At 38.4% G+C, this 12947-nt stretch overlaps 1 protein-coding gene across 1 annotated transcript; it reads right to left on the bottom strand.

Annotated features, from left to right (window-relative positions):
* Nucleotides 1-8639: 8639 nt before the first annotated feature.
* Nucleotides 8640-10664, bottom strand: LOC114031470 (nuclear cap-binding protein subunit 2). Its single transcript, XM_027846551.1, has one exon. The coding sequence runs from the start codon at nucleotides 10533-10535 to the stop codon at nucleotides 10065-10067; it is 471 nt and encodes a 156-aa protein (XP_027702352.1). The 5' UTR covers nucleotides 10536-10664; the 3' UTR covers nucleotides 8640-10064.
* Between the last annotated feature and the right edge of the window lie 2283 nt (nucleotides 10665-12947).

Consider the following 12947-nt stretch of genomic DNA (forward strand, 5'->3'; position numbering starts at 1 on the left):
CATGTAAGCTGAAATGTAACAATCTAAATTGCCTCAATCCTGGGTTTAAAAAAAAATCACATTTGGAGTGACTGCTATGATTCCTTTTCCCTTACTTTTTACAATAAGGAGTAAGGATATTTGACATCCCTGGGTCACTGAGGCATACCACCTTAGAAAATAAGCCATACCACCTTAGAAATTTTCGTATGGGCTTGTTAATTGCTGTTTTACCTGATTTAAGACATTCCAGTTGTGGCTAGTCATAGGGAAAAGAGTGAAGCGAGGAAAATAGGCTGCAACATTTTAATCCTGGGTTTTAGCAGACAATTTGTAGATGGTACAGTGGAGAGAGTGCTGGGTCTGAAGTCAGAAAAACTTGAGTTTAAATCACGCCTCAGATGTTTATTAGCTTTGTAACCTTGGGCAAGCCACTTAACTTGTTTGCCTTAGTTTCCTCAATTGTAAACTGGGGATAGTAATAGCACCTACCTTCTGAGTTGTTGTAAGCATCAAATGAGATTGCATTTGTAAAGTGTTTAGCACAGTGCTTATAGTAGGTACTATATAAAAATGCTAGCTATTGTTAATTATTAGCTAATTAAAGGTTCTCACTGTGGAAATTAAAGGTCAAATAGGAAGAGATCTTCCACTAATGTCATACTTTTATGCCTCAACATGGAGTCAACATAACCTTGGATTCTCAAAGGTTGGAAGGTTGGATTCTACCAAATTGGAAAGGCTTTGAGTACAGGCCGAACGAACGAATGAATGAATGGAAAATAAAACAAATATTAAGCATTTACTATGTGTCAAACAGCATTCTATGCACTGGACATGTGAATACAAAAGTGAAGACAGTCCCTGCTTTCAAGTAACTAACAGTTTAATACAGGCAGATCATATAATAAGGGGGATGGTGGTGAGGGAAGGGTATTATGGTTTGGAAAGTTACAAGGATATGATTGGCCCCATAGAATAGATTGACAAGATTTCTGGTTTCAATAGCAATATTGATTTGTTTAGTGTTCCAGAACTGGAAAGCAATAGTGGGTTGAGGGGATGGAAAAGGCAGCTGGAGGGGGAATGATCAGAGAGTAAAATGAAGTATGGCTAGAACCTGCTCAGATATAGTGGGCTACATGAGGCAATCAGAAAAATGGAATTCCAAGGCAAGGGTTCTGGTTTCTACAGCAATGTGGCTAGTGAGAAGATAGCCATTGAATGAAGTCCAGTGACAGACTGGGTGACTGTTGTATTAAGATCAACCTAATTAAATTCTGAGAAACTTTGTTGTTGTTCAGTCATGTCTGACTCTTCATAACTCTGTGGGCACACTGTCTATGGAGTTTTCTTGGCAAGATACTAGAGTAGTTTGCCATTTCCTTCTCCAGTTCTATGCACGCAGGGGTTAAGTGACTTGTTCAGGGTCACACAGCCAGCTAGTAAGTTTCCAAGGTCATATTTGAACTCTGGTCTTTCTGACTCTAGGCCTAGTGCTCTATCCACTGTGCCACCTAACTGCTCAGTTAAGATCAGAGAAACTTACTACCAGGTTAACCAAAAGAAAATGGATTTTTTTGGTCGTAGTTATTCTTGAAGGTCATTTACTAATTTATAGAGGGGTTACAATCTGCATCCAAGGAAGTATTATCAATACCCAAGAAAATCACTAGACCCTTGAAGTATTTAAGTATACTTAAATATTATAAGTACTTAACATATAATAATATAATAAGTATACATTAAATATAGGAGAGGAGAGCAGTATCCTGGCAGGAGAGTCATAGAAGTATTTTGAGGTACATAGGGGCTTTGAAGCAACTCTCACATCATATGGGTGCCCAATGATGCATAACTGTCAACTTCACTATTTCTCCCATAACCATACTTGATGGGATATAACACCAGGTATTATAGGAGTTGGGGAGGAATAATAATAATAATAATAATAGCTAGCATTCATATAGCACTTTAAAATGTACAAAAACTTTTAAATATACAGTATTATTTAGATTGCTAAGAAATAAAGAAAAACCCTGTGCAGTAACCACTGTATCTACAGTATTGGGTATTCCTGTCCTCAATGTTAAGCTCTTAGGTAGTCTCCTTCTATTCAATTACCACAAAACTATGCAGTGATACTTGAGTAGGTGCAGAGTTTGCTGATATCAAGACAGCTTTTCTCTGGCCCCTAAAGATTCTAGTTTCTAATGACAAAGTATATAATGTACATACATACATAGATAGGCATGTATTTGCATTCCGAGAGCAAATTACTCATGACTTTATTGATCCAGAGTAGGCTGTCATACAAGGTGTATCTGTGTACACAGCAAGACAACTGAGAGTACTTTTGAACTTGGTGCCAAATGCCACCCCGGGCTTCTACTATTTCCTTGGCATTTGAGCTAATTATACCAATTACTTTGGAACATTTCCCTACAACTGGAACTGTCTAAACTATTTGTCTAGCATCTTTGGGGCAACACGCCCAGTTGTTCATGATCTATTCAGTAATTAGTATCTCCATGAAGAGAGTAGTTTTAATAGTTGTAAATTCATGGTTCCAAGAATCATAAAATTTGAGAGTTGGGAGACGCTTTTGGATTCATCTAGACCAAATGATTCATTTTAGAGGGGAAACAGGCTCAGAGAAATTAGGTGTCCTGTCCAAGTTCACAAAGTTAGTGACAGAACTAGGGATGGGATTAGAAATTTTGGGTCTCAATTTAAGGATCTTTCTAGTACATCATGCTATCTCTCTAACTTGAGGTTGTGGGAATCAATGACCAAAATCTCTGAAAATTTCTCTCCTTGAACTAGTCAACACTCAATTTATTGGTGGTTATTAAAAAAACAAGTAAACCCAATATTGATAATTATCTGATTTAGCAAAAGAAATGCATAATTTGTTTTCTGGAAAAAAATGACATTTTCACTATTTGGTTCTTTCCTATTGCTTAATTGAATGAACAAATGTACTCAAACACGTGTATATACATATATATGTATATACACACACAATAGTATGTATATATATGTTTATAGAACCTGTAGACATATAAAGAGATACTAGTTGATGATAAAGTTGTCTTCATATTACTGGATCTGATAGTTATAAATATGACTTGTTTACCACTTGTCAGTGGTTTTCAGTAGCTGTGGCCACTGTTTTTCAAAGGACTGGGACTGAAGTTCCATGAAATTTTCAATAAGCTTGTTTTCTGGGAAGTGCTTTGACGAGGTGAGTGCTATCAAATAGAGACCTATACAGTTCTTTCTAACACTGCATCAGGGCTTTGGACCTGGATAAACTTAGGAGGTCCATTCTGGCTCTGCACCATTAGACCTTGCTTGAGATCTAACTAGCCTCCAGGGTTTTGGGTAAAAGGCTCAGGGTAATAAAAAAAATAAAAATTTTGCTCTAAGATCTGGCAGTAGGCCTGAACAAGTATAGCTGTATTTGGGAGCAACTTGGCATCTTTCTATATAGATGTGAATTGGACATAATAAATATTTATGATGATGATTGACTAATTTCTCCTCTCCCAAATAGTATTTATAGTGGGATGGGTAGTTCAAACAATGAGATTAAGAAAAAAAATGTTAATAGAAAAAAAACCATACCCCTGAGCACGCAGAAAGATCAGAAATGAAGTCATTTCCCAAAAGATGTATTAAAAAAATTTGAACAAACAGTTCTCAAAAGAAGAATTGCAAACAATTAGCAAGAGGCAATATAGTCAGTGAGGCAGTGTGGTGTTATGGATGGAGAGCCAACCCTGGAGAATCTGGGTTCAAGGCCTACCTCTGATGTATCGATCAATCCACATTTATTAAGCTCTTACAATATACCAGGCACTGTGCTAAGCACTGGGGATACAAATACCAAAAAAGCCCTCAATGATATCCAATGAGGGAAGACAAAAGACAAAAGGAGCTGAAAAGGGGAAGGGGAGGACAGGAGAAGGTACCCAATGTGGGTCATAGGGGGAAATGTTATACTTGTAATACTCTTATTGTTAGTCACAAAATATTATGAAAGTGCTTAAGTGCTAGACATATAAAGACAGAAATGAAATTGTCTCTGCCATAAAGGAACTTCCATTCCTTTTCCACATAAAAGTTTCAGGGGGAAAAATAGGGAGAGAAATTACGACACGTATTTACAGAGTACTCTCCTCACAATTACCCTGTTTGGTAGGTAGAGCATTTATTATTTTTCCTGTCTTACAGATGAGGAAAAGGACACTCAAAGGAGTTAAATGACTTGCTTATGATTACACAGCTACTGCTTAGCACACCCAGGAGGCAAACAGAGTGTTTCAGCTTTCAACCCCAGTGCCCTATCCATGGTACTCTTTCTCATGAGCTTAGAAGGTGAATTTGGTAGTTTTTCAAGTGCTCAGTGACCTGTGTCTTCTAGAGGTGTGCCGGCTGTGGAAGGCCAGTCAGTAGAGAAACCTAGATGAATGCTTCAGGTTAGCATACGTCTTTAATCTTGCTTCAAGGACACTTTCATCCCACCTGCTGGCTGCTCCATTACTTTGTGGATACAAGGGGGACCTAATACAATAGCAGGAAGGTTTCCAGGAGCATCGATGGGAAGAAAAAGAAACCCAAGAGTAAGAGAGCAGGGAGGCCTCAGCTAGGGGTACTTATGGAATTCTAGCAGCTCCATGTCAGGGTTTTAATCAGACTCTTTCTTCCCCAGAACAGATGTGGAAACTTTTGACTAGGGCAGTACAGTTGTTTGTATAGTAAACACTTGCTGCCAAGCAAATATCATTGGAAGGAATAATTCTTTCTGATGCCAGAGGGAAAAAGACTAGAATTAAGAGTGATAGGGAAAAGTAGCTCAGAGAAACTGGTTGTAATGAGAACCATAGTGAATTGGTGGTGGATAAGAATTGTTCATTTCATAATCAGCTAAAAACTGCTTCAAAGATAAGTCTGGGAAAAAAAAAGTGAAAAGAACCTTCACAGAATAGGAGTACCTGGGCAGTTATTTCACTTCTACTGCCTTTCCAAATATGGGACATTTTCCAAGAATCCCATTTTACCTCTTTCAGAGAACAGCTAAGTCTGAGTGCACTATAGTTAATAGCAACTGGTATCACTGGTGTCCTGGATGGGTTCTGAACCTCTCCCACAGCTTTGGCTAATTCTGAAAATGAATTGGAGATGGAACGAGTTTCTGATGATATTCCTGGGATTGGTGCTGAGCAGTTTATATATTCTGGAACCCAGAAAGTTTCCTTAGATTCCTTAGCTTGAGCCTACACTTGTGTGGCATGGTTCTGCAAAAGTGAATTATCTCCACAAGTGGAGGCATGATTAGAGAGTGAAAACAATATCTGTGCTATAATTATGTTAAGTACTACTTAAAGTCTTATGTTCTACTTTTACCTGCCAGAGCTTTGGGAAAGTGATCTAGCCACTCTGATTCTGTTCTCTCCACACATATCAAAATGAGGATAAGCCCTAGCTCAATGACTTTCATCATAAGTCTTAGATTAAAAAGTTCCAAACAGTAATGCTCTTATTAGTCACATAATATTATGAAACAAATTAGGCCTAATCTTGGGCATTATTTTCTAAGTGAGGTATCTATGGATCCTGAGTGTTTGGAAAGATGGCCTATAAGACTCCTGCAGACTGAGATAAAAATATCATCCAAATAAATAAACCCTCCTTTCACTAAGGAGTCCATGTTGAAGTCGATCTGTGTTAAAGTCAATAGAAAAGTTTAAGAATAAGGTGCCTGCTAGTTTTTGGAAGAAAAAAATATCAAAGGCATCAATAGTCATATGAAAAAATGCTCTAAATTACTAATTATAGAAATGCAAATTAAAACAACTTTCAGGTACCACTTTGCACCTATTAGATTGGCTAACATGACAGAAGAGGAAAATGACAAATGCTGGAAGGGATGTGGAAATGCAGGGACACTAATGCCCTATGAAGTTGTGAACTGGTCCAACCATTCTGGAGAACAATTTGGAACTATGTTCTTTGACCCAGCAATACCACTACTAGATCGGTATTTCAAAGACATCAAAGAAAAAGGGAAAGGACCTATATGTACAAAAATATCTGTAGCAGCTCTTTTTTTGTAATGGCAAAGAATTGGAAATTAAGGGGATGCCCATCAGAGAATGGCTGAACAAGTTGTGGCATATGATTGTGATAGAATACTATCATGCTATAAGAAATGATGAGGGGGATGGGTTCAGGAAAAACTAAGACATATGAACTAATGTCAAGTGAAGTGAGCAGAATCAGAACATTGTACACAGTAACAGCGATATCATAAGGATGATCAAAACTGTGAAAGACTTGGTTACTCTGAATGATATAATGATCCAGGATAATTCCAAAGGACTAATGATGAAAAATGCTATCCACCACCAGAGAAAGAACTATTGAACTCTAAGTACAGATTGAAGAATATTTTTTTCACTTTATTTTTCTCACTTTTTTTTTTTTTGCAACACAGCTAATATAGAAATGTATTTTGCATGACTTCAAATGCATGACAGGTATCATATTACTTGCCTTCTCAGTGGGTTGGGGAGAGGCTGCAGGGAGGGAGAGAATTTGAAACTTAAAAAAAAATGAATGTTAAAAATTTAAGTTAGAAAAAAGAATTAAGTGCCTGAAAGTCAATTAAACAATTCAATTAAAAATATCAATTGATACTAAGCACACTCAATAACTGTATAAATTACAAAATATTAAAGAAATAACTTAAATAGCTGGAGGAATATTCAGTGCTTGTAGCTGATCCATTACAATATAACAATGACAATACTACCTAAGTTAATTTGCAAATTAGTGCTATACAAACTACCAAAGGGATACCTTACAGAACTATAAAAATAACAAAAAAATGCTCAAAACTTTCTTTCCTTGGAGAAACAAAGTATCTATTTCAAGGGAAATAATTAAAAAAGGTAAGGATGAAGAGGGAATAACATTTCCAGACCTCAAACTGTATCATAAAGCATCAATCATCAAAAAACCATTTGGTGTTGGTTAAAAAAATAGAGAAACTGATCAACGAACAAACTGGACAAGGAAAAAAATCACATACTTCCACACACTCCTTTCTGTTCTCATTCAATAATTGCCAGTTAGTAACTGTATTTCTAACTTTTCTAAATTCTATTTATGTCGTTTACTTCTTTCTTATTTTGGTTAATTCGTCTAGCTCTAAAAGGGGTACATTGATGTTCCCCACTTTTATCTTTTTCTCCCTTTAACTCAATTAACATTTTAAGTATTTAGATACTATGCCATTTAGTGTACATATATTAACTACTGAGATTGTTTATGGTATCTTTTAAACAAATGTAGTTTCCTTGTTTATCTCTTTTAATTAAGTTTATATATTTTACCATTATCCTTGAGATTACTACCCTTTTTTTGAGTTCAGCTGGAGAACAGATTTGCTCCAGCCATTTATTTTAAGTCTGTGTAGCTTTGTTTCAAATGTTTCTAGCAAACATTTTGTTGGATTCTGCTTTCTAATCCATTCTATCTTGTTTTATGTGTAAGTTCATCTCATTCACCTTTAGTTATGATTTTTGTACATTTCCCTCCATCCTGTTTTCTCACACTTTTCATTCTTTGCTCCTTGCCCTCTCTTTCCCCAGAAGAGAGGGTTTGGAATAGCAATGTGCTTAGTGCCAATGCTCTAAAATTGATACAACTTCCACTGTTCTTTCTCTCTTCTTTCCCTTACCCAAACCCTAATCAGATTCTTACCCTTTTTCTTTCTTTCCTTCCTTTTAAACCTCAGTTCATGATCCTTGCTCTGAATTTAAAGTTTTATTTTTTTTAGGAATAATCCCTCCTTAGACTTATCTCTCCCTCTTCCCTTTTCCTGATGAGTTGACTATTTCTACAGCAAACTTTGTGTGTTCTACTCTCTTTTGACCAATTTAGATCAAAGTGAAGTTTAAGTGAGGTTTAAATGATGTCCAGGCCCTCACCCCTTTCCTCCGACTAAACTGCTACTTGCATCTCCCATTAGGGGGTTAATTCACTTCTCTTCATTTCTAGTATATCTCCTTCACCCTCCTTCCTTTCAAAACATAACACCACCCACTCCCAGGTGCTCCAGTTTATCTGACATCCTCAATGACCCCTGACAAGTTTACACTTAAGATATACCAGCATCACCTTCACCTTCCTCCATTAGAATGCAAACATTTCAACCTTTGAAAGACTTTTCTGACTGCTCACCTAAATCTTTCTGTTTCTTTTTACTCTCATGTTTGTATTACAAAGTCTACCCAAGTCTGGTTTTTTCATCAGGAACGTTTAGACATACCCTTTTTCATTAAATATCTATTTTTTTTCTCCTATAAGATTATATTTAGTTTTGCTGGATGTTATTCCTGGTTTTGAGCCTATATCTTTTGCTTTTTGCATTACTGTATTCCATGCTTTCTGCTTTTTTTTTTTTAAATCATGCTCTTCTCTCTCCCTACCTCAGATAGTAACTTTTTTCCCCTTCTAGACTCTTGTTCATTATGCAACTCCCAAACTCTGCTAATAAACAGAGGGAAAGGATAGACTTGGATGTGGTTCAAGCCAAACCCCCATGTACGAATTAGGAGTAATAAAAACACACATATCAATACAACCAATTAAAACTCAGTGAATCATTTTTATTAAACATTCAAAACAAAAGTTCACACTAAAGAACTTTCATACCAAATTATCCTATGCTACGGACTATTGAAAAAGAGAGGCTTATAGTTACTGATCATCAGCTTTAGCCCTTGATTTTTCCACATTGGTAAAAAATTCTTTAAATTGATAAAACTGTAAACCACCCAGATTTTTAAGAAATCAACTGCACTGTGTGAGCTTTTCAATACACTTTGTAATTTTCTGGAGTTAAGGCAATTAGCTCAAACTTGTCCTCCCCAATATACATAAGTATATCAGGAAAAATACTTAAAACTGTCAGCAGTTTAGACAGCAGTTAAAATTGCCTTTTCATTTCTTGAAATTGTAAGTTGTAGCAACTCCAACTACAGTAGGTCGGTAAAGATTTCAGGTTCACAACTCAACCTCAGTTACTTAAGACCAATCCAATGGTGATACACAAGAATTGTATCATTTGGATGTGTTCTACTTGGCCAGGAAACTGACCAAGTTTATTTGATATTTCATATAAGAAATGTTTTATTTTCCATGATTTTCAGGCTTTATTCTAAACCTGCCCATTCCCTTATGATTCTGGTAAAAGAAAAAAATAAACGTAACAATTGTAACATCAACTTTCAAAAATTTCAAAGTTAAAATGAACACCTTCTAACTTACCTAACATTCCACCCCAACAATGTCTTAATTAGGAATTTCCCATTATAAATTCTTTTTCTTCATCTCTTAGGAAGATACTTTTAGGATAACTAAAGTTTTTGCACTGGCTTCCTAGTGAGATATTAAAGGATGTGCTTAATGAGTACCATTAACATCCTCATTACACATTTCTTTACAGATCATCCAATTAAAGCTCCAGAGCTAGAGCGCTCTCCCAGGTATTTTTTTTTTTTTTATCAAATCATTAAAAATGAGGCATAACTGTTTAAGGATTTACTCAACATCTTATGGGTTAGAAATCACCTTGGAAAACAAGAAACATCTTCAATAAGCTTAGAAATAAAAACGGTCCTACTACGCAGCAGCATTAGAAACGCTATTGTAAATGACCACTCCAACGAACAGTAACACGGGTCATTTTCTAATTCTGCTTAAAGAAAATCTTGCTAGACTAGGTTAATAAATAATACAGATCTCCTCAGTTACTGTTCCTCGGGTGTTCAAGCTTGCCAAGACCTCAAGGCTCCAACGCCAGGACCAAAGCCACTTTTCTGAGTTTCTGTCACCTGATAATTGTTCAGCGCGAGGAAATCAAGGTTTCCTGCTTCGCTCTTGCGCAGAGGCAGGGGAACAAGTTAGTTTGGGGATAAGTCGGCTGTTCTCAGAACCGCCGGGCTCTGTGCGCAAGCCCGAGTTGTCTTTTTCTGACTGATTGCTAGTAACGCACGCCGGGCTTTGGTCCCTCACTGGTTCTGCACTATTTTCCCGTAGCCTCCCCTGCCGGCGTCGTAGTCCTGTCGGTACTCGTCCCGCACCTGGCCCCCGGACCGGCCGCGGCCGTACTGGCGGCCCTCTCGGAAGCCCGCATCCCAGTCCGTGCGGATGATGCGGTCGTCCAGGCGAGTCCCGTTAATGTAGCGCATGGCGTTCTCGGCGTCGGCGCGGCAGTAGTACTCCACGAAGCAGAAGCCGCAGGCCGTCTTCTTCACTTTGTCCAGGCCCATGATGATCTTCTTGATGTCCCCGCTTTTGCTGAAGAGTTCGTAGATCTGTTCCTCCGTGGTGTAAAAGGACAGGTTGCCCACGTACAACGTGCAGCTTTTCTTTAGTAACTTTTCTTGGTCGTCCATTTTACCTCGGAAGTGCTGGTCGCGGTACCAGCCGAGCTCCACGTAGGAGTCGCTCTGCAGCGCGCTCAGGAGTCCCCCCGACATGATGGCGGCGGTGGGACAGGGCGACGGGAAGCGAACGGCGGCGGCGGTGGTGAAGCGAGGCGGCCCACCCAGAACTCGCACCGGGGAAGCCCGACACGACGAACGACACAATCAGGCGCTCACTGAGGCGACGCCGCGACGGTTGGCAGCGGACTTCCGGGGAATACCGGAAGCTTCCCCCGCTGGGACCAATCACAGGGCGCGCCGGGCCGGAAGCGCTGCCTTGGTATCTCTTGCCCGCTGTAGCGAAAGAGTCGTAGTCTTTGCTGCCCTCTACCGTCGGATGATTTTGTTCAGCTGAGACCTTCTAGCCGTGTTGCCCGGAGATGTGAAATGCATAGAATGAAAGGAGCATCATTTTCCTCTTCCTGCTCACCCTCTTCCGGTGTCCTGCGCCCCGCCCCCTTTCCTGCTTGCCTGGAGGAATTCCTCAACCACGCCCACGTAAAGCATCTAAGCTTTGGGGATATAAACAAAAGAGAGCAAGATAGCCCCTGCCCTCAAGAAGCATACATTCCAAGATTCTGTGAGTCAATTAGGTGGAACATAAACTGGACCAGTGTAATAACAGAACAAGCACAGGAGTTCTGGGTTCTAATTCTGACCCTAAACCTCAGTTTCTTCATCTGTAAACTAGGAGTATGATGCTTCTGCCCCAGGGTTGTTATGAAGAACGAGATTTCTAACTTGAAAAGGCCGAACATGAATTATTATTAGATTTTTTAGTGATGGTGGTAGATTGAGAGGGAAGTCCAGGAAAAAAGAGAACGGCATGAAAGAAGGAATGACCATGATGGGTTCACTGGACAGTGAGAAGACTGTAACTGGCTACAGGAGGGGGAAAGGGGAAGCATTGCATTGCTTCTCTTTAGGGAAGTGTTATATAGGGCACACTATTAAATGCACTGAACCTTCAAATGGGATCTGTCTTAAACAGACCCCAGATATTTGACTTGCCATATGCATCAGAATACCTTAGGGGCAGGCAAAAAAGAAATTCTTGTCATAAAGCCAAAGCACAAGTTTACAGTCTAACAAAAAACATAAAAAAATAGAATAGGCTAAAGATGTGGGTTGAAATCATTATCAGAAGGATGCACACATGGAGAATGGAATATATGGAGCAGGGGTGGGAGTGAGTGTGTTAGGATTTTTACTGAGCCAGTCTCTAACTTGAGAATGCTTGAGCTACTCAAAATTAGACCTAAGGGACGGAGTGACAGTAATCAAGTAATTTAATTAACAAGTTTCAGAGTGAGGAATGTTCTCCTAGCTGAAGTAAAAGCACAGGTTATGTACTTAAATCACAACTGGGGAAGGAGAAGGGAAGGTGGATTACAAAAAATCAGTTTCCGGTTTCCCCCAAGAAACCCACAATACAAAAATTCTGGAGTCAAGTCTTTGGGGGTTGTGACCTCCCCTAAAGTACAGAACCATTCTGTGACAGGAACAGGTTCTACAATCTTTGATTGGATTCACTTAATGTCTAGTGATTCTGAGTTTTGTAAGATTGTCAGAGTTTTGAGTAATCAGTTTAAACTGCAATTGTGAGCTCTGACTCCTGAGCCAGAGAGGCATTTCTTGAGAAAACTGAATTATTAGTATATTCATTACACATATCATATTGATTAATATGAAAATTATAATTCCCTTCTCAGGTGGAAACTGGAAGTCATAAATTTTACAAATTAAAAAAGTGAACTTAGGCCTGTATATACAACTTTGCCTATACTCGAGCCTTAGGCAGAACTAGATAGAATAGAAATTTGTAAAGTTTGAATCAAAAAAAATCCTTACTCTTCCAAAAATGTTTATCTTCTTTAAGGATGGAATTTAAAATGGATTTAAATGAAAAAAAAAGTACGTTTTTTTCATTAATGTACTTATTTATTGCTTTTTTTATTTTATTTTATTTTATTTTGGCAAGGCAATGGGGTAAAGTGACTTGCCCAGGGTCACACAGCTAGTAAGTGTCAAGTGTTTGGTCTGAGGCCGAATTTGAACTCAGGTCTGCCTGAAACCACTAGCTGCCTTTTGTCGTTTTTGTTTTTTTTTTTAACCACCATAGGAGGTAAAAGGTGAAACAAGTAGTAGATAAATTTGTAAATAATTAAAAATAGTTTCATGGGTAGACAGTGGGGGCTTTACTAGCTTTAGTATTCACTAGTATGGAACATGAATGCACCAATTTCTTTAAGTAGGCTCTCTATTTGAATATTATTATTATTTAATGGGCAACTTGGTGGCAAAGTGGATAGAGTGCCTGGCGTGGAGGCAGGAAGACTCATTTTCCTGAGCTCAAATCTGACCTCAGACACTTACTAGCTGTTTGACCCTGAACAAGCCACTTAACCCTGTCTACCTCAGTTTCCTTATCTTTAAAATGAGTTGGAAAAGGAAATGGCAAACCAC

Source organism: Vombatus ursinus, unplaced genomic scaffold, assembly GCF_900497805.2.
Source record: "Vombatus ursinus unplaced genomic scaffold, bare-nosed wombat genome assembly UNPS02015175.1, whole genome shotgun sequence".
NCBI lineage: Eukaryota > Metazoa > Chordata > Mammalia > Diprotodontia > Vombatidae > Vombatus > Vombatus ursinus.

Excerpts from the sequence above, each read along its gene's own strand:
- LOC114031470 (XM_027846551.1), bottom strand. The coding sequence starts at position 10,535 with ATGTCGGGGGGACTCCTGAGCGCGCTGCAGAGCGACTCCTACGTGGAG.